Consider the following 21,575-nt stretch of genomic DNA (forward strand, 5'->3'; position numbering starts at 1 on the left):
GATGAGCCCAGTGCAGGAGATGCTCAGTGCTCCCTGTCCCCACAGCAGGCTGCAAGGGGTGATAGACTCCTTTCCCCTCCACTCTCAGCTCGTCCTGTGACGATCCCCCACCGCAGTGACCCTGACGCCCGCAGTGGGACAGAGATGTCCCTCATATATGGTCATGAACGGCGCTGGAGAAGTTCATTGGAGGACTGGTCTGTGTCGGAGGGGAGATAGCTGCCGCTCATGTCTAAAAAGGTGCTGCTGCTTCGCTTGGCTCCTCCTGCAGCTGGGTCGGCATCTGCAGAGATATATCAGCCTGCCATCGTCGTTGTCCCCATGAGTTGCCCGGAGCCGTGGCAGGGAGCGGGGCGCAGCAGGGCTGTGCCAGCGGGGCAGCAGGCTCAGGTTGGGGATGGAGGGACTCCTGTCCCCTCGGGTGCTGTGCCTGCTCCTCTGGGTGCAGCTGTGCAGGGGTAAGTGCTGGCTCCCTTGTCTCACCGCCCAGGGCCAGTGGGTAGCGGCGGGGTATCAGGATCCCTTTGGGGCTGGGGTTGCTTTCCCGGCAACACTGGGACAAGGGTCAGAAGGTGCTCACGTCCATGGACCTTCTGCCTTTCCCTGTGCCTCTCTGTCTTTAAGGCAGCCCGTGCCTGGCTGCATTTAGAGACATCCCCCATCCTGGGGTACCCTTTGGGGCTCCTTGTTCCCCAGGCTGTGCCCCTGGGGCCAGCAGTGGCCCAGGGGGTGATGGCAGCACTCAGGGATCCCCAGGGCACAGCCAATCTGTGGGGTGCCCCGCAAGGTTTGTGTGCTGCTCCCTGCCCCCGGGTGCAGGGGAGCCCCGACCCCAGGAAGGCAGTTTGTGTCCCCCAGAGAGAAGGGGAGCGGGCTGTCTGCACTCGCAGGCTGCAGAGGATTTTCCTTCCTGGGGGCCCTGGCCAAGCACAGGGGCTGGGCTGATGCCAGGGGCGAGGAGGGGACGTGGGTTGGGGGGATCCTTGGGATTGTGTCGGTGCTCCCTGAGGACACAGAAAGCCCTGGGGGTGGTGTGGGTTTGGGTGGTGCCAGGGAAGGTGGTGCCGGGGAAGCTGTGGGCGTGGGGGCATGGGGCTGTGCAGGGTGTGCTTGGCTGGGGAGGAGACGGTGCCCTGTGCAGGGCCTGGGGGCACGGTGTGTGGGTGGGCACGGGCAGGGGCCGTTGGCGTGGGAAGAGGTGCCAAGGGCTGTGGGGTGGTGAATAGCCCATCAGGGCTGGAGTTGGGCACCCCAGCCCTGCACAGACCGTGGGGACAGGAGGGACCCCAAAACTGCTGCAGGGACAGCCTGGAGGGGAAGGGGCTCCCACCCCGGTGCCTGTGACTCGGCCTGGGCAGGGGTGACCCTTAGACCTGCAGTCTGGAGCTCGGCACTCTCCTGACCGGTCCCATGTTGCTGTTTGAAGGGGCTGCAGAGCTGAGGCTGGAGGATGGCGGCGGGCCCTGTGCTGGGCGAGTGGAGGTGAAACACCAGGGCCAGTGGGGAACCGTGTGTAGTTACGGCTGGGACACGAAGGATGCTGCAGTGGTTTGTAAGCAGCTGGGCTGTGGGTCTGCTGTCACAGCTCCTCAGTACGGGCACTTTGGGCCAGGATCTGGCCCCATATGGATGTATGGTGTTCAGTGTCATGGTACTGAGTCTGCCCTGTCTGACTGTAAACACCCTGGATGGGGTCCATACAGCTATAGTCACTATTTGGATGCTGGAGTGACGTGTTCAGGTAAGGGGCCAGCCTGTTCCCCACCTTTGGGACCGGGACAGGGGAAGGGACCTGGCTGTGCCCTCAGGGAGCAACAAGCGGGCACCGGAGCAGGGCTGGGTGTGGCTGGTGACACTGCCAAGCTGGGACTGTCATTGCTGCTGTCCCTGGTCCCTGAGGAGAGAGCAATGCGAGCCCACCCTGTGTGTCCAGCCACTGCCAGGCCCCAAGGTGGCTCAGCCCACCCTCAGTGGAGGCCTGGGGCTGGGAGATTAATCCCTCTCCCTGCCCCGGGATGGCTGCTGGTTCCCATCTTTCTCCTCCCATTCAGCCAGGACCTGTCTGGCATTGCCGAGGGCCAGGTCCCCCCATGCCAGAGGCACCGGGAGCTGCTCACGTGGCCACCCACAGCCCCGGGGAAGGGCATGAGATGGCAAGGGACTTTTGGGTTGTGCCTGCTGGCAGAGAGGAGTCCCTCAGCCTCAGCAAAGGGATGTTCAGAGGGGAGGAGCGCTGGCCTTGGGCAGAGGAGCAGGGTGGCCCGTGGCACCTCATTCCTCTCCCAGGGTCCCCCATGAGTTCCAGCCCATGGGGATACGGCCCCAGGCAGGCAGGGCCAAGCTGCTGCCCAGCCTTTCCTGCCTGCCCCAGCCCGCGGCTGCCCTGTGCCACAGGGGCTTTGCCAGCACTTGCACTGTCCTCAGTGCCTGTGCTTGCACCGGGAGATCGTGTCAGCCCAGGGCTGCTCCTCTGCCCGCTCTCCTGCCCTCTGCCTGGCCCTTGGTGGGGATGTGCGTGCCTGGCACTGCACTCTGGCCCTGGCTGAGGACCCCCTCCCTGGGCAGGTGCCAGAGTGGGGAGCTGGCACAGACAGCGGCTGCGGATACAGCCGTGCCATACCTCTAGCCTGTCCCATGTCCCACCTAACAGCCTGAGACGGCCCGGAAAGAAAGGCTGTGTTTCTGGCAGCTCCAAGGGGCTCCTCATCCTGGCCCTGAGCTCAGTGCACAGATGAGGCTGCAGCCGCCAGCAGGGCCTGGGCCAGTCCCCCTGGGCCCCAAGTGCTCTGGGTACTGCAGTGCCTGTGGCTGGTGCCAGGAAGCCCAGGGTCTCCAGGACAGCAGCAGTGTGCCTGAGCAGTGCCTACGGCTGGGGCTTTGGGACAGCAGCAAGCCCACAAGTGCTGTGATGATGCCTGAGGAGCGGCAGGGGGGCCCTGGTGTGTTTGTGCCATCGGCACCCACTGGCAGCGGTGGGGTGGTTGCGGTCTCTCTGCCTGTGGCCACCTTGCAGAGCAGCTGGGATGTAGGCACGTAACTGCCAGAGGGCTCTGGGAGAGCTTGAGGGGTCTTTGGTTGTTCCAGGATTTGTCCGGCTGGTCGGAGGGGACAGCCCCTGCTCGGGACGTGTGGAGGTCCATAATGGGAAGACTGTCTGTGACTCTGACTTTGGTCCCAAAGCTGCCGAGGTGGTCTGCAGGGAGCTCCAGTGTGGCACAGCCCTGTCCGTGCCTGGGGCAGCTCGCTTTGGAGAAGGTGTGGGTCCCATGTGGGACAGAGAGCTGCAGTGTGCCGGGAATGAATCCTTCCTCATGTTCTGCCCCAGGGGATCCCCCAGGGACCAGCCTTGCACCCATGCCAATGCTGTCGGTGTCATCTGCGCACGTAAGGACTCAGGGTGGGGTGTTACATATCCGGGGGTGTGCTGGGGACAGGGGAGCAGGGCAGGGACCGTGCCGTGCTGGGTGCGCACTCTGTCATCGTTCTCTGTCCCCAGAGTACACAGGGTTCCGGCTGGTGAACGGCAGCACGGCGTGTGAGGGGAGAGTGGAGGTGCAGGTGCTGGGCACCTGGGGCACCCTCTGTGCCTCCCGCTGGGATCTCTTGGACGCCCACGTTCTCTGTCGTCACCTCGACTGCGGGTTTGCTGAGTCCATTCCCAGAGGAGGGCATTTTGGGAGTGGAACCGGACCTGTGTGGAGAGACTCATTCCACTGTGAGGGGACTGAAGCCCACCTGGGACAGTGCCCAGTGACTGCCCTGGGGGCCTCACCGTGCTCCCCCGAGAACCACGCTGCTGTCATTTGCTCAGGTGGGTGCTGGGAAAAGGTGCCATGGCCACCCAAAGCAGGGGAGCCCGTGGCAGCACCAGCTGCATTTCTCCCTTGAGAAACCCTGCCTGCACCAGGAGCAACCTGGAGGGCTTTGCCTGCTCTCACCGACGGCTCTGATGTGGGAGAGCTGAAGAGTGAACGAGGTCAGGCATCTCTGCCCCCCAGGGCAGTGGCTCAGGCCCTGCGGCCAGCACCAGGCGCGGGGTCCTCTGCTCTGCTGCTGCAGGACAGGCCCAGGATAGGGCTGTGGGGCTCAGCTCCATCCCTCTGGCTGCAGACAGCCCTGTCCCAGCCCCACAGAGACCCCCCCAGAGCCCAATCCCACGCCTGTGGGGGCTGCCCAGGTGCCCCCAGCAGCAGACCTGGGGGGTGAGGTGCAGAGCGGGGCTGGGCTTTGCCCTTGCTCCTGGTGCTTCTGGTCAGCACAAGACCCAACCTTGTGCTGTTTGCTCAGAAAGGCCCCCCGTGCTCTGCTCCCTGCCAGGGACACAGGCGCCCAGACCCCAAACCCAGGGATGCAGAGGGGCACAGACGTGCGGGCTCTGCCTGCTGTCTCAGCAGCGCCGGTGTCAGCGCTGAGGTTGGGCAAGGCTTGGCCAGCACTGCCTGTGCCCGGGTCCCTGCACCGGCTGCTGCTCCCTCCTGCGGGAGCTGCCCCATCGCCCTCAGCAGAGACGTGTTGGGTGGCTCTGCCCCACCGAGAGCAAAGACAGCGTCTTGCTCAGGGCCTGGGAAAGCAATCCTGTGGAAACGTGCTCCTGAAGCTGAGCGCAGAGGGCTGGGGCAGGCGGGTGAGCTGCAGGGTGCTGTGCGGGTTGCAGAGCCTGGGGAGGTGCTGCAGGTCTGTGGGCTCTGTGGTGCTGCCGAGGGCTGGGGCACGGCTGCTGTCCCCAGGCCCCGCTGGCTCCACGGCCCTGCGGCTGGTGGGTGGAGGGAGCCGGTGCGACGGACGAGTGGAGATCTTGCAGCGCGGGACGTGGGGCCGAGTCCTGGATGACGAGTGGGACGTGCGGGAGGCCAGCGTGGTGTGCCGTCAGCTGAGGTGCAGAGAGGCAGAAAAAGCCTACAACCCCGCGAAGCCTCAGAGAGGGACGGGTCCCGTGGGGCTGCGAGGGGTGCGGTGCGCAGGGCACGAGGCCGAGCTGAGCCTCTGCAACACCTCCCTGCCCGAGAGCGCAGCGGCGGCAGGGATTGCGGAGGACGTGGGCGTCGTGTGCGCGGGTGAGTGGCACTGCACGGGCCCCCCGGGCTCTGGGCTGGGTGGGCAGCAGCCCCTGAGGGCAGCTGGGGTTTCTTCCTGCTGCAGGGAGCCGGCAGGTGCGGCTGGTGAAGGGGCCCGGGCGCTGCGCTGGGAGAGTGGAGATCTACTACCAGGGCAGCTGGGGGACCGTCTGCGACGATGGCTGGGACCTGTCTGATGCCGCCATCGTTTGCCAGCAGCTGGGCTGCGGCGGGGCGGTGGAGGCGGTCGGCTCCGCTCGCTTCGGGGAAGGCTCCGGTCAGATCTGGCTGGATGGCGTGAACTGCTCCGGGGCCGAAGCTGCTCTCTGGGACTGCCCGGCAGGGTCCTGGGGGCAGCACGACTGCGCGCACAAAGAGGACGCAGGAGTCGTCTGCTCAGGTCTGTGCCGGGAGCTGTGGTGGGAGCCCAGCGCCCGGGGAGGCCGGGACGAGGGGAGAGCCGGCAACGGCCCAGGCTGTGCCTGGCTGCCTCGGAGCCCCTGCCCGAGCCTGTCCTGGGGACACCCCTGCACAAAGCCCCTCGGTCCCACGGGGGGTCCCTTGTCAGCTGAGCTGTGCCCAGGGCTTAGCGGGGAGGGCATGGGTGTCTCTCCGTCAGGGACTTCTCTCGGCCCCTGGCAAAAGGGTGACTTGCTGGCCGTGCCCCTGCCTGGCCAGGGCCTGCAGGGGGAAGAGGCTTCTCTGCTCCCACAGCCCCACACCAGCCTGTGCCCCTCTGGGGCCTTTCCTCCCAGATTTCATGGCCCTGAGGCTGGGGAACGGCAGCAACTGCTCCGGGCGCCTGCAGGTTTTCTACAATGGCACATGGGGGAGCGTTTGCTCCAACTCAATGACTCTCCAAACGGTGTCGCTGGCATGCAAGGAGCTGGGCTGCGGGGACGCGGGGACCCTGGAAACACGCCTGCCCTCTGGTAGGGTGTCTGGCCACGCCTGGCTGGATCGCGTGGAGTGTGGGGAGAGAAACAGCTCCTTCTGGCAGTGTCCCTCTGCTCCCTGGGACCCACGGTCGTGCGATGACCTGCGAGAGGAGACCCACATCACCTGCAGTGGTAATTCTGAGCTTCCTGGGCACCAGCATCCCCCCAGCTCCTGCTCCCTGCCGGGCACAGTCAAGCGCAGAGACAGGGCCCACGGGGGCTTTTACTGTACGTGCCAGACCCTGCTGCTTCTGGTGGCACAAATGGCACTTCAGCTCTCAGAGCCCCACACGTTCGTTCGCCAGCAGTTGCCAGCCGGCTGGCAGCAGCGCCCGGGGGAGGCAGCGGTGTCTCCAGGCAAGGTCTCAGAAGAGACCAGCCAGGGCTGCGAGGCGTGTCCCCTCCACGGACACCCTCCTGCTTCTCTGTGACCCGGGGTCCCTTTGGGGCTGAGCAGCCAGGGTCCCCCACAGTGCCGTGCATGTCCCCTGAAGGAGCGGGGTTCAGCTGCTGCCGTGAGCGAGGCGGCATGGGGAGGCGTGAGCAGAGCTCAGCCCCACTCTCTGCTGCACGACCCCCTTCAGCAGCCCCTTCACGGCAGCATTGCCTTCTGCAGGGAGATGGCCAGAAACAGCCCCGGCCGTGGGGACCGTGTGCCCAAACTCCACGAGCTGCACAGGTAGCTGCTCCTCTGCATGCCCCTCTCTCCTGGCAGGGCTCTGCCTGCTGCCCGGTGCCCTGGGAGGTCTCTGCCTTCTCCAGACAGGGAGAAGATTCGTGCCGTGGGAGGCGAGAGCGGGTGCTCGGGCAGGGTGGAGGTCTGGCAGCGCGGCTCCTGGGGGACGGTGTGCGACGACTCCTGGGACATGCAGGATGCCGAGGTGGCGTGCAGGCAGCTGGGCTGTGGCCCCGCAGTGTCTGCCCTGGACGAGGCTGCGTTTGGGGAGGGGACGGGCCCCATCTGGCTGGAGCAGGTGGAGTGCCGGGGGTCTGAGCCATCTCTGCAGGCCTGCTGGGCTCGGCCTGGGGACAGCGGGGCCTGCCGGCATAAGGAGGACGCTGCCGTGCAGTGCTCAGGTGAGCGGCGGGGCTGGCAGCCCTCGCTGGGGTATTGGGAGGGAGCCAGGGCAGGCGTTTTCCCCACTGGGTCCCCTCATGGCTGCAGAGCTGCTGAGAGCAAGGCTGTGCCTGTGGAGCATGGGAGCCCGGTGCCAAGTGGGCAGCAGCCTCTGTGGGGCTGGATGTCCTCCGGCTCCTGCCTGCAGGGCCCTGCAGCCCCCAGGGGCATCTCCTGGGCTGCCTGCGCCATCCTGCCCGATAGCCAGAGCAGGGCCCTGGGCTCTGTCCCAGCCCCCCTGACCAGCCTCGCAGGAGGGGCAGTGTGGGTGGGGGGTGGCAGGGATATACGCACGCGTGCACACACACACGCACGGCTCCCTGGTACCCTCACAGCCACCCTCTCAGCCCAGTTCCCTTTCTCCCCTCTGCAGCTGCACCCAGGACGGCAGCACCAACCCCGCGAGCAGGTAACCTGTCCTCCCTGCCAGCGCTGGCTCTTCTCGGGGCCAGCTGTGAGCCACAGCCGCAGGGAGGGGGCTCCTTGCTGGGGTGTGAAACTCCCAAGAGGAGGCACCGGGACAGCAGTGGGGAGGGGCGTTGGGGAGGGCTCTCATTTACCCAGCAGCCTGGGAGCTTCCTCATCCCTCACTCCTGGGGTCCCCTACCCCTGCTGTAGTGGGGGGCAGCACTGGGGTGTGCCAGCCCCCACCTCTCCCAGGCCTGCTGCTGCCCTTTCTCTCTTCCTGCCCATGCAGATCCCAGCCGGGACCGTCCGACCGGCAGCGGGAGACTGTCGTTGCCCGTCATCATCTGCATCGTCCTGGGGGCCCTTCTCTGCCTGCTCCTGGCCCTCCTGGCCGGGCAAGTGCGAAGCGCCAGGGCTGGGCGCGCAGGTGTGTCCCGGGGAAAGATGCCTCCTGGCAAGGCCAGGGGTGCTGGCAGGTGTCAGTGAGCGGCACAGGCAGAGCTGGGGGGATAAGCGTGTGTGCTGCCTTCATTGCCATGTGCCGCCTCATCCACCGCCTGACCATGGGCCATGGGCCACCAGCAGCAAGGGGTAGAGAGAGTCCAGGCACGGTGGGAGTTAGGGACGGGGCGAGGAGAGAAATGGCCGAGCTGGGCTGGGGGAGATGGGAGCAGAGGGGACACAGACGAGGACACGACACTGGCAGCGCTCCGGGCAGCTCTGGAGGGGTCTGTGGGGCAGGGGAGATGCCAGGAGGAACGTGGGGCAGCAGGGTCCATCCCTGTGGTTTCAGGCCCCCAGGCTGTTCCTCTGTGCAACCGTGACCTCCCCGCGGCAGGGCAGGGGCCGTGCTATGGATCCCTGGGGCAGAGAGGGGGCAGCTCCAGGGGGAGAGGAGAGACGGGAGCTGCTCCAAGCTCAGCACCGGGGAGCTGACCCAGGGGCCAGAGGGGCACAAGGGCTGTCTCTGAGGGGACGCTGTGAGGGTGTCGCTGCCCCAGATCACCTCCGTGGGGACATTGCCCTCACTGAGGAAGGGGTGGCGGTGAGCAGGCAGCGCAGCGGGGCTGTGCTGTGGCCAGAGCCTTTTGCTGGCCCCGGGGACCAAAGCAGGGGGAGCAGAGTGGGATCCTGTCCCCTCTCTGCCTGTCCCTGGGCCAGCCCTGCCGCTGTCCGCAGGCTCGGGGAGAGCGTGGGAGCCCTTCCCTGACGCCGTCTATGAGGAGATCGCTTACGGCCCGGCATGGGAGAAGCGGGCGAGGTTCAGCGTCTCAGGTGGGTGTGGGTCCCTCATGGGGGCACATCGGCAGGGCTCTGTCCCCAAACCTCCACCTAGGGCTGACCCACGGCAGTCCCCTGGCCTACGGTCCCTGCAGCGCTGGGGTGTGTGGGGAGAGCAGCCGGGTCCTGGGCCCAGCAGAGGAGCTTCCTCCCCAGCAGTTCTTCCCATCGCAGCCAGGGACAGCCCCTCTCTGCCTGCCCCTGCATAAATCCCTGGGTGACACCGCGGGGCTGAGGGAAGGGGCTGTCCCGGGGCAGCTCTGGGAGCCCCGTTGAGGCAGGCTTGGTCCCAGGGGAGCAGGGTGAGTCCTGAGCCCTCCTCCCCACACAGCCCTGCCTCTGTGGGTCCCCCGTCCCCAGCAGCACTCACCACAAGCCGGCTCAGCAGAGCACACTCCCATAACAGCCGCTGCGCCTCTCTCCAGGCTCCTACTCAGAGGGGTCCCTGGCCAAGCTGCAGCCCTACCCCGCGGACAGCAAGGAGGAGGAGGGTCCAGGGTCAGCACCAGGTAACAGGGTGCGGGAAGGAGTGGATCTCTCCTCCCTGCAGCCATGTGAGGGACAGCGGTGTCACTGAGTGTCCCCACAGAGCTGGGGAGTCTCCTGGGGTGCTGCCAACACCAGGGTCTGAGCCCCACGGCCCTGCGCATCCTCCTGGCCTCTGCTCTGCAGATGTATCTCCTCAGTGTCACCAGCTCCCCTCTCCTTTCAGACGTCCCTGTCCTGCTTGGAAGTGACCCAGCGCATGGCTATGATGATGCCAGGGAGGTTTCTGCCCCTGGGGAGGATCCTGCCCCTGGGCAGGGAGCCTGGGAAATGCCCAGGGCACCAGAGGAGGGAGCAGGGCCCAGGGATGCCCCTGGAGGTGAGAGGGAAAGATGGCGCTGCCGCTTTATGGGATGCCATCCCTGGTGCCGGGTGAATCGCTGCCGTACGGAGAGCCCAAGCTCCTGGGATGGGGGACCCTGCCCTGGGAGTTTTCCCTGGGGGGCCCGGGGCTGGCAGAGGGAGCTGGACATGTCAGGAGGGAGGAGGAGACGGGAGGCAGGTGATGCAGAGAGCAGGAGGGGCACCCCATGGGGCCAACGTGCAATGGCCTGCCTTGCTGCTTGCAGGGGCAAACCTGCGCTCGCAGAGAAGTGCTGGGGCCCCTGCAGCTGAGGGAGATGCCTGGTCCCTGTCCCCAGAGAGCACAGGCTATGACGATGCTGAAGAGGTGTCTCTGGCACATCCCCCTGAGCACAGAAAGGCTGCGACAGCAGAGCTCAGTGCACAGCCATCCCTGAGCCCCGCGCCAGGAGAGCCCATCCCTGCCGTGCAGCTGGGTGCAGCCAGGAGTGAGGAGGGGACTTTGCAGCGGGGAGAGCCGTGAGCACCAGGGAACCGTCTCCCTCTTCCCACGGGCAGCAGAAACAGCCGGCCATTGCCTCTCTTTTGATTCCCCTGGTTTCACGCTGTGCCTCCGCAGCTGTTCCTATTAAAAGCCTTTGGGGTATGGCCCAGAGCTGGTGCTTGCCTGCCCGGCTGTCGGGGTGTCTCCCTGAGGCTGACTGGGGGGAGCAGAGCACAAAGACGTGGTGGTGGGGAAGGGGCACATCTCGGGGGCAGCGGGCTCGGGGTCAGGCTGTGGGGCTGCCAGAGCCCATGGTCCCTGGGCAATATTCCTGCTGACAGAGACGTTTCCATCCTGCCAGCAAAAGTTTCCAACAAAACTGTCTCTCTGCAAGGTGCTGTGATGCGCCCCAGCGGGAGCGCCCATCTCCTCACCTCGGGCTTCCCCAGCTGCTCTTTCCCCCAGGCCCTGCCTGGGCCATGCTGGTCCCACAGCACACAGGCCACGACAGAGCTGCCGTGTTGGGCTGAGCCCTGGGCTGTGGCCCCACACAAGTGAGCCCACAGGTGGCTGCGGTGCCCTGGACCCCCCAGCCAGCCCCAGGGGCTATCACGTCCCGCGCATCACCTCCCACACTGGTTAGGAGGCAGCTCTGCTCCCCACTGCCCTGGCACAGGGTGCAGAGCCACTTGCTGGGGAGCACGGGGCTGGCATTGCCCCTTGGCTGCCTCTGCCAGCACCCCAGTCTCCATGGGCTCTTCTTGCTGCCTTGGGCCCTGGCAGAGCCCCGCACTCCCCTCACAGCCCCACAGCTGCCTCTGTCCTGGGCAGGGGCTGGAAGGCCCCATGGCAGCCCTGGCAGCCCCTCCTCCTGCTGCGCCTCAGCCCCAACCCCTGCCCTCCTGCTGCCTGGCCACGGGGCTCAGTGTGGGTTTGTGCTGGGGCAGTGCCTGTGTGCAGGTGCAGGAGGGGTGGGAGCAGGGGGCGTGGGGGGACCTTTCCCTCAGCGCTGGGGGAGGCAGAGGAGGGAGAGGCCAGGGGGAGGGAGAAGGGATCCCCATGAGACGTGGACTGGAAGCCAGAGCCGTCATCCAGCCCCTGGCCTGGAGAAGGGCCTGGCTGGGAGGGTGCTAACGTGGGCACATTTCCATGGCAGAGGGTATTTTGTGTCCCTCCCTGTCGTGCTGTCACCCCAGCCAGCAACTAAGCACCACACAGCCGCTCGCTGACCCTCGTCCCCTGCCCCGGTGGGATGGGGGAGAGAAGTGGAAGACTAAAACTGAGTAAACTTGTGGGTTAAGAACACTGTAGTAATTGAAAGAAAATAAAGTAAAATAGTAGTAGTAGTAATAATAATAATATTAATAATAATATGCAAAGGAAATGATACACAATGCAATTGCTCACCACCCACTGACCGATCCCAGCCAGTCCCTGAGCAGCGATCGCTGCCTCCTGCCCAACTCCCCCCAGTTTCTATACTGAGCATGATGTCATATGGTACGGAATAGCCCTCTGGCCAGTTGGGGTCAATTCTCCTGGCTCTGACCCCTCCCTGCTTCTTGCTGGCAGGGCATGAGAAGTTGAAAAGCCCTTGACCAGTGTGGTCAAGCACTTCTTAGCAACAACTAAACCATCAGTGTGTTATCAACATTATTCTGAAACTTAATCCAAAACACAGCACCATGCCAGCCCCCAGGAAGAAAATTCACTCTATCCAGCCAAAACCAGGACAGCATCCGCCCCTTATTCTACACCACCTACGTCATGCCCAGCTGTGCGGTGTTGAATTGCCAGATCTGTTTCCATCACTGCTGCACTTTGCTCAGTTTCCTCAAAGTTCATTCTTCATTAATCTGGGTGATTGTTACTGTAAGACCGCTGATATGGCATATAGCGACCAGAGAAGTGATGATATACAGTAGTATATAACACTTAACATCATACAATTCAATTCTTTGGCTATTTTCACCCCAAATCAAATTCCCTTGAGGTACACATCAGGTCCTTGAGCAAAAGAAATCCCATGGATGGGTTTGCCCTTGCCCGAGGAGGGAGTAACCCAGAGGGACTTCCCCAGCATATTTTTTATGTGTGCTACAGGGACTTTATCCCCCCTACAGTACATAAGAGATTTGATTGGGCAGGGCCAGCTCGATTGGCAGATCCCCTGGTGTTGACTAACCAGGTGGCTTTTGCTAAATGTGTATGCCAATGTTTGAATGTCCCACCACCCATTGCTCTCAGGGGAGTCTTTAACAGTCCATTGGATCGCTCGATTTTCCCAGAGGCTGGTGCGTGATAGCGGATGCGATACACCCACTCAATGCCGTGCTCTTTGGCCCAGGTGTCTATGCAGTTGTTTTGGAAATGAGTCCCATTGTCTGACTCAGTTCTTTCTAGGGTGCTATGTCACCATAGCACTTGCTTTTCAATACCCAAGATAGTGTTCCAGGTGGGGGCATGGGGCACGGGATATGTTTGCAGCCATCCGGTGGTTGCTTCCACCATGGTGAACTCACTCCAGTATGCCCATGTCTCTCTCGTAGTAAGGAGCCCACCACTGAACACAGCACTCCAGATGTGGCCTCACCAGGCCAGACTAGAGGGGAAGGTTCACCTCTCTTGACCTGCTGTCAGTCCTCTTCCAAACGCAGCCCAGGATGCTGTAGACCTGCTTTGCCACACAGCCACACTGGTGCCTCATGCTCAGCTGCTTGTCCGCAAAACCCCCAAGTCCTACTCTTCAAAGCTGCTTTCCAGCCAGTCGCCCCCCACAGCCCGAGCTGCTCCATGGGGTTACTCTTGCCCATGGAAAGAACTTGGTGTTTCCTTTGCTGAACTTCATGCAGTTCCTCTCTGCACAGTTCTCCAGCCTGCCCAGGTCTTCTTGAATGGCAGTGCAACCATCCTGCGCATCAGGCACTCATCTCAGCTTTCTGTCACCCACAAAGTTGCTCACGATGCCCTTGGTCCCATCCTCCAGGACATTAAGGAAAGCTTGAATAGAATGGGCTCCACCACTGGTGACTGTCCTGCAGATGGACTTTGTGCTGTTTGGACCATTCAGTCCGTTTTCAATCTACCTCATTTTCCAATTATCTAGTCCAGACTTGCTCAGCTTGTCTACTGCCTCTCCTACAGGAGAACAGGGTAAAGCTCTCCAGATCCACCTTTGTGCCCTTCTTCAAGACACAAGGGACACTTGCCTTTTGCTTTCTTCCCAGCCCTCAGGAACCTCTCCCTATCACCATGACCTTTCAAAGGTGATTTCAAGCAGCCTTACAACGACATCAGCCAGCTCCCTCAACGCTCATGAGTGCATCCCCTCAGGTCCCATGGACTTACGTATGTCCATTTCTTCTAATGTGCTGCCTAACCTGTGACTCCTACACCAAGGGTAAGTCTTCCTTGCTCCAGACTTTCCCTCTTGGGGCCTGAGATTCCTGAAGGCTGGTCTCACCAGTAAAGACAGAGATTGAAGAAGGCATTGAGTACCCTGGCCTGTTCTCTGTTCTCTGTCACCAGGGTCCTTGATACATCTAGCAGCAGGCGCACATTTTCCCTAGCCTTCCTCTTGCTGCTGGAATCCTTGTCAAATCCTTTCTTCACATCCAGCCTGAATTTCCAGATTGAACTTGAGGTGGGCCTTGGCATTCCTAACCCCTTCTCTGAATGTTCAGGAGGTTATTGGTGCCCTCCAGAAACCTCCTGCATGTTTCCTGCTCTACTGTGCTGCCCCTCAGGCAGATGTCTGAGTGCCTAAAGTCCAAAATGAGGACCAGGGCCCGAGAATGTGAAGCTTCTTCCAGTTGGCTGAAGAAGTCTCATCTGTTCCTTCTTCCTAATATGGTTGGTCTGTAGCAGACATCGACTGCACGTCACCCGTGCAGGTCTGTCCACTAATCCCGACCCATCAGCTCTCAGCTGGCTCATCACCTGTCACTAGGCAGAGCTCCATGCAGTCCTGCTGCTTGTTCACACACTGGGCAACTTCTCCTCCTCACTGACCTGCCCCATCCTTCCTAGAGGCTGCTTCCATCCATGGCCACACCCCAGTGGTGTGAGCTACGTGACCGTGTCTCTGTTATCCCCATGAGATTGCAGCTCAGGACCTCCCCACAGACCCCTGACTCCTTCGGTTTGCTCCCCAGACGGTGTGCACTACTGTACAGGCACATCGGAAGGGTACCCAGCCAGGCTGATTTCCCTGCTCAGATTCAGGGCTGCTTGACAGGTGCCCCTAAAATGGTCCTCATCCCATCCTTTGCTTTAGCTCCTATTTTTCCCTTCCCTCTTTTCCCCCTCACAAGTTCTTCCCTTTGGTCTTCCTCATATCCTCCCACACAAACAGCCCACCTCTTTTCCCTCTGCCCACGGGCCCTGGCTTTGCTTGCCTAGTGCCCTCTTTGGGTGTTTCTGGGATGGCTGCCATGGGAATGCCTACCTTGCTCAGCAAGTCCATTGAACTAGGACCTCCTTTTATTGTCTCTCATGTCCTCCAGTTCCTCGTGCTGTCATCTTGTTAGAGGCATCACTGGGCAGGGTGAGCCACCTACACACACGTATTAACAGCTGGCACAATGAAGCTTCAGTCCATGGGGACCTTGAGAAACTCTGAGATTTGGCCAACAAAAACCTCACTAAGTTCTTCAAGGAGAAGTGCCCAGTCCTGCATCAGGGCCAGAATAACCCCATGCATCAGGGCAGGCTGGGACCTGACTGTTGCTACCAGAGATGCCCTGGGAGCCAGTGGAGCATGCTCACCACGAATAAGACCAGCTGCATGCAGGGCTGTATTAGGAGGAGCGTGGCCACCCAGACAAGGGCAGTTACCTCCCTCCCTTGATTCAGCACAGTTGGGACCAAGTCTGGAATAGTGTGTCCTGGTGTGGGGCTCCTTTCTCTGGAAGAGTGGAGAGGAACTGGAGAGGGTCCAGAGGAGGTCTGCCAAGATGGGGTTCAGGGCCTGAAGCACATGACCCGTGTGCAGAGACGGAGGGCCCTTGGCTCCTTTAGCCTCATGGCGTGGGGGCTAAGGGCACTGTAGCAACAGCCTGTGACTGCTTCAAGAGTTGTTTCAGAGATGATGGAGAGTTGCCCTGTAGTGGAATAAAGCAGGACAAAACTACAAAGTTCAGCTTGGGATGTCTGTCCTGGACACAAGGAGAAATGAGTGTCACTCAAAGGGTGGTGCTGTGGTGCAAGAGGTCACCCAGTGAGCGTCTGTGACCATCGCACGGCGTTGTGTTTCAGGGAGAGACATCAGTACAGGGAGGGACATGACAGGGTGAGGGCAAGGTGGGAAATGAGATGGGTGTCTGCAGCCTGCAGGGAAACCAATGAGGCATGGGGCAGCGTAGGACAGCCTGAGGTGGAGATGGCCGAGGACACTGGCCAGGCAGAAAAGCTTAGCAGGACGGAGATCTTGGTCCCCTTGGCTGTGGCACTTGTCTCTGTTACCGAGGCCTATGAGGACACACCTTGTCCTCATGACACTGGAGCCTTGCTGCCTCCTTGCACACCCCGGAGATGCCAGGAGGTGTTGTACCACCGTCCTTCAGCTGACATTGCACACCCCACATCCCACCACCCCAGGAAGAGCCTGGAGCCACGCTTGAGGGACAGGATCTCTCTTGCGAGGGGCTGGGGGTCAGGGCTTGGTGTTTGCCCTGATGAAACACATCAAGGCTGCTTCTTGAGGAGTTTTTGCAGTCTCCTGTCAGAATCAAAGGTCCAGGGACTCGGCACCAAATCCACTTTAGGCTCATTACAATGCAGAGAGCCCTCATGTGCTTTGTCTCTTCCTGTAGTTTTCTTCAAGATTCCACGACCTGTTAAGCTGATCGGTAGTTAAAGACAGAGTTTTCAATGAGTATTTAATGGAGGAGGATTTTTGCTCATTAAAGGTTTCTTTTATTAATTTCTGGTTTACAGAGAAGAGGTGATAGCAGCATTCTCTAGTTCATAGTGATTCAGATGGTCACACTGTATGGACAGCCTTTCTCCTCCCCTGCCCAACCCCACCATTTCTCTCATCAGCCACCTGGGACTTGCCTCACTTTTGCTGACATCAGACTTCTCCACTGAAGCCTGCAGCTGGCTATTACAGCTCCTTTGCACCAACTCCCACCTGCTTGCCTCAGAGAACTGGCTGCTCACAGGCACAGAAAGGTTTCTCTTCATTACCAAGCAAGAAAAGTAAAAGATGATTCCATTCAGGAAACCATAAACCACACACCTCAGCTGGCTGCTATGTGGAAGCAGGACCTGCTGAGCTCTGCCTTCCACAAGGACCATCCATACAAGAACTCTTTGAGACCCAGAGATAGCAAAGGACAGATACAAAAGCAATGAAGGAGTTGGCTAAAGAGACCTTGAGGCAGACTACTGGAAGATGGGAGAGTTTTTAACTCCCTGAAGCTCCAAGCAGCAGCTCCACACTTTCTTCAGCTTCTTCAGTGCATCTTTGAGCTCCTGGTTCCTCATGCTGCAGGTGAGGGGGTTCACTGCAGGAGGCACCACCGAGTACAGAAGAGTCACCCCCAGGTCAAGGGATGGGAAGGAGATGGAGGGGGGCTTCAAGTAGGTAAACGTGGCGGTGCTGACAAGCAGGGAGAGCACAGCCAGGTGAGGGAGGCACGTGGAAAAGGCTTTGTAGTGTCCCTGCTCAGAGGGGATCCTCAGCACAGCCCTGAAGATCTGAACATAGGACACCGGAATTAAAATAAACAGAAAAAGAATAAACAGGCACTAACTACAGTAAGGCCGGCTTCCCTGAGGTAGGCGTCTGAGCAGGAGAGCTTGAGGGTCTGAGGGATTTCACAGCAGAGCTGATCCAGGGCGTTGCCTTGGCAGAGTGGTGCTGAAAAGCTGCGCAAGCTGTGTGCATCAGAGCACAGAGACAGCCACTGCCCCAGGCAGCTGCTGCCATGTGCACACAAGCTCTGCTGCCCAGGAGGCTCCTGTAGTGCAGGGGTTTGCCGATGGTCACGTAGCGGTCATAGGCCATGAGAGGGAGGAGAGAATACTCTGCTGAGATCAAGAAGAGAAAAAAAAAAAAAAAGATCTGTGCAGGACGTCCCAAGTGGGAGATGACCCTGTTGTTCCAGAGGGAACTGGCCATGGATTTTGGGAGAGTGGTGGAGATGGAGCCCAGGTCGAGGAGGAAGAGGGTGAGGAGGAAGAAGTACATGGGGGTGTGGAGGCGGTGGTGGCAGGCCATGGCAGTGATGGTGAGGCCGTTGCCCAGGTGGGCAGCCAGGCAGATGCCCAGGAAGAGCCAGAAGTGCAAGAGCTGCAGCTCCGCGTGTCTGCCAGCGCCGGGAGGAGGAAGTCAGTGATGGAGCTGCCGTTGGACATCTGCTGCTCCGGGCATGGGGCACTGTTCAAGGAGGAAAACACAGTAAGTTAGGGGAGACTTCTCTGAGCACAATCAAAGCCATTTCCCATAGATACTCCCCCTGCCAAGCACACCCCATTGTCTTCCTCCAGGAGACTCTCCTCAGCTCCGTGGCTGGAGCCCTGGTTGATGCTGGCTAAGTGTGCCGTGAGGACAGGGCCCCTGCCCACAGCATGCCGAGGAGTCAGCCCTGCTCTGCAGCAGTGGGTTCATGGGCACCGTGGGGGCAGGGGCAGTCCTGCTGTTTGACTTGCTCAGGTGAAAATGGTCCTGACGCAGAAGGGCTTGTCAGCATCTGCACTCACAGTGCTAAGGCATGGGGATGGCAACAGCAGTTTGAGGGGTTTGGGGCTCTTGACAGCTCCCCTCATCTCACCTGGGGAGTGCTCTTGGATGTCAGAAACCCTCAGCATTGCTGCTGCTCTCAGGGAGAACAGAGTGAGTCCTGCAAAGCAAGAGGATTGCCTGTGGCTTAGAGCAGAGTGAGGGGAGTTGATCTGTCCCTCCGTCTTGTTCCCATCTACTCTGGAATGACACCATTCTCTGATGGAGGGTGATCACACTCCCATGTTACCCTGAAAAGTCACCAGACAAGGCTGGGGGCAGATGGATCAACCACAGATCACTCAATATCTCTCCCTTTCTCAAGGTCTCCTCACCCCGCTTCTAGGCACGGACATGCATGGCTCATGTCACCAACCCCACAGCATTTCCTTGGTCGTAGCATCTCTGCACTTCTCTGTGGGACTTTCAGAAAACACAAAGGTGCTATGGGACAGGTTTGGGTTTTGGAGGGCAGCTCACAGCTTGGAAGGACACCTCAAGGAGACAGCCAAGTGTCCTAGTGATGGCATCTGATTAACAAAAAGCCAGCTCATTCCCCAGCTCCACAGGCTGCCTTCCCCACAGCCCCACAGGTGAAAGCTGGGGCACTTCATTTCCATGGACACACCTGCATGGGAGCACCCACATGATCAGTGACTGCGCAGCTGAAATTCCCATCCCCAGAGAGCCTGACAGCAAGAGCAAGATAGCAGGAACAATAGCACAGGTAGGTGGAGAAAAAGGAAAAGTACCCTGGGGTGCTGGCTGAGAGAGGCAAGCAGAGAGGCAGCTGCGCACCCAGGAAAGCGTCACCTTTACCCAGCTGGGCCACCTCCCCGACATTGCTGGGCAGCTGCTCTCAGCCCCTGTGCTCTGCAGAGGGAAGTGGACGCGTGGCTGGAGAGCTGCCCCACGGCTCTGCTGGAGCTCTGCCTGCTGAGGAGGTGGTTCATGCCTTGGAGCCCACGGCCCTGAGGGCAGAGGCTTTGCTGGCTGGGACAGGAGGCAAGGGGGCTTGCTCAGGGGAAGGCATCTCTACTGGGAGGGGAGATACACAGCTCTGATTCCTCCCTCCCACAAGATTTCTGGTTTTACTTTCCTCCCATTCCTTGATCATATCCTTGCTGCCTGGAGATTTTCCTCCTAGGGGGTGTTTCCCTGCCCCATGGCTTTTTCCCATCAGCACTCACTGGCCCCATCCCAGCCTCTGTGCACTCACCTTGGCCCTGCAGCAACCTGCCTGTTGGCAGGGCACTGCCTGGGTGCATGTTCTTGTTTGCAGGTGGAAAAGGGCAGGCCAGAACAACCCTGATGAATCCAGCAAAGGTGATGCAGGGGCTGTCCATAGGAAGAGAAGTGGCTGAAGGTGCTTCAGGAGGCTCCTAGCAGACTCACGGATCACTCAAAGTCACAGTTCAGGAGTCTCAGTGACTTGTTCAAACTTGAGAGCTCCTTTTCCATTTCCCCTCTCCCATCAGCCAAGAGTAGGAAATTGAAAAGCCAGACTCGGGAAATCTCCTTGTCTTTATATGAATCGCTGCTGTGTCCTTCCCCTTGAAGCATCACCCAATGTCCTGGGGTGCTCTGGAGCTGTGAACAGCTCTGACCCACGCAGCACTGTGGAGTAATTGTTGGAGGTAACTTAGACATCAGACTTAGATTTACAATTTCAAGAAAGGCACAGCATTGAAGAAGCTTTCCGGGTGGAATGCAGCTGGATGCAAGGAATCTATCCCACAGGAAGTTCCCTAAGCCTGCAACCTTGGATGTCAGCAATATCAGGAGAGCCTGGTGCGCTGGCTCTAAGGGGAGTTGCCCAGAGGGAGGAGTGGTGTGGAGACACCACGGCCCAGCTCTGAGATAAGGGACTCAGAAGAGCACCATGGCACTGATAAGCTGCATAATTGATGCCCTGAGCCGACAAGCTGTCCTGATTTTGACAAAATGCTGTCCTTTTGGTACACTTTGCTCATTATAATGTCATTATAATACCAAAACACACCTCCATCCAAAAACCTACCCTCCTCTAAGGCGAGACCACTCCTTGCTGAGCCTGCGCTCTGAATTTTTCCGAGCCTGTACCTTTAAAATGAAGTGAGAAAGCTTTACACCAATCGTAACACAAGTATGTATGACTAGAGTCCCTCAAGCTCCACCTGATGTGTAAAAATACTATAAATTAGCCTAAGAGAGAGGGGATGTTAGGGAAGATACCATCGTGTACTACTCTGACCTCTGGGATCAGTCAACGGGCTGAGCCTCTCTTCCCCCCGCATCGGGACACCTTTGGGTAAGAATCTAACACTTGGTCGTACCAAGTGCCTCCCCAGAAAAATTAGAAACCTCTATAGAGTCGCTTTTATGTCTTTTGATGCATCTGTGTTACTCTAAGCTTTGGTATTTGCATGTGCCTTGCAGTCAGTGAATTTATCACTGGTAATCCAAAGAACCTGTGTGTCTGTTGCTTTAATAAATTGCTTTGATTTATGGGTCTAGCTGTGGTAGCAGTCATTGAATGCGACCAGACGCTTTAAGTGTGGCCGTGATAGTTCATGCATCACGACTAGACGAAAGGTGCCTACGTTATTTGTGAATCCATAATCGTGATAGTTCAGTGTACTGAACGTGACCAGACTTACAGCGATAAATTGGGTACCTTCCAAAGCCTCTCTTGATGCAACAAGCACCCTCTCAGCAGCAAAGACCCTGCCCTCCTGGGGATCGCTCCTTCCACCCACAGCCTCTCCCCGCAGCGCTGTTGCGAGCTCCCCGGGCAGGCTGAGTGCTGACCCTGGCAGGCGGCAGAGTCCCTGCCCCGGCACACAGCCCCCTGAGGCGCAGCAAAACTGCTTGGCAGGACAGCCCTGGACAGCCCTGGGGGTACTCCCGGCTTCACACCCCTGCAGCCATCCCCAGCAGAAGGCAGCGGTCATGCCTTGTCCCTCTAACAGTGAAGCAGGAAATCCCTGCTCCAGAGCATGTCCTTCTCCTCTGCACCAACCATGGGACGTGCCAGCTCTGGGAGATCCCTTCAGGACATTCTTGCACATTGCCCTGCAGCCAGGGATGTAACATGTCCACAGCTGTGAAGATTAAAGAAAGCGTACCCCCCCCCCACCCCCCGCAATGAACAAGAATGGTGACCTAGGATCAACAGACGAGGAGAAGGCTGAGGTACTCAACAACTTCTTTGCCTCAGTCTTCACTGGCAACCTCTCTCCTCACCCCTCCCAAATCGATGGACCGCAAGATGGGGAACAGGGGGGTAAAGCCCCTCCCACACTGTAAGGGAAGATCAGGTTCGAGACCACCTGAGGAACCTCAATGTACATGAGTCTATGGGACCTGATGAGATGCATCCCAGAGTCCTGAGGGACATGGCTGTTGTAGTTGCCAAGCCACTCTCCATGATATTTGAAAAGTCCTGGCAGTCAGGTGAAGGCCCTGGGGACTGCAAGAAGGGGAATGTTGTGCCCATTTTTAAACAGGGAAGAAAGGAGGACCCTGGGAACTACCGACCTGTCAGCCTCACCCCTGTGCCTGGGAAGATCATGGAGCAGATCCTCCTAGAAGCTATGCTCGAGCACATGGACGACAGGGAGGTGATTCGAGAGAGCCAGCACGGCTTCACCAAGGGCAAGTCCTGCCTGACCAACCTCGTGGCTTTCTGTGAAGGAGTGACTGCATCAGTGGACAAGGGAAAAGCAATGGATGTCAT

At 59.7% G+C, this 21,575-nt stretch overlaps 1 protein-coding gene and 1 pseudogene across 1 annotated transcript; one reads left to right on the forward strand and one right to left on the reverse strand.

Annotated features, from left to right (window-relative positions):
- Window positions 1-1,089: 1,089 nt before the first annotated feature.
- LOC142595949 (scavenger receptor cysteine-rich domain-containing protein SCART1-like) lies at window positions 1,090-10,170 on the forward strand. Its single transcript, XM_075724819.1, is given in 16 exon segments — window positions 1,090-1,263; window positions 1,265-1,354; window positions 1,387-1,741; window positions 3,058-3,384; window positions 3,497-3,811; window positions 4,728-5,054; window positions 5,140-5,454; window positions 5,810-6,124; window positions 6,609-6,671; window positions 6,755-7,069; window positions 7,483-7,518; window positions 7,807-7,944; window positions 8,697-8,792; window positions 9,224-9,307; window positions 9,511-9,663; window positions 9,914-10,170. Coding segments are annotated over 16 exon segments (3,360 nt in total).
- A 6,348-nt stretch (window positions 10,171-16,518) lies between these two features.
- On the reverse strand, window positions 16,519-17,143 carry LOC142595950 (olfactory receptor 14J1-like; annotated as a pseudogene).
- Between the last annotated feature and the right edge of the window lie 4,432 nt (window positions 17,144-21,575).

This window comes from Pelecanus crispus, chromosome 25 (assembly GCF_030463565.1).
Source record: "Pelecanus crispus isolate bPelCri1 chromosome 25, bPelCri1.pri, whole genome shotgun sequence".
NCBI classification, from domain to species: domain Eukaryota; kingdom Metazoa; phylum Chordata; class Aves; order Pelecaniformes; family Pelecanidae; genus Pelecanus; species Pelecanus crispus.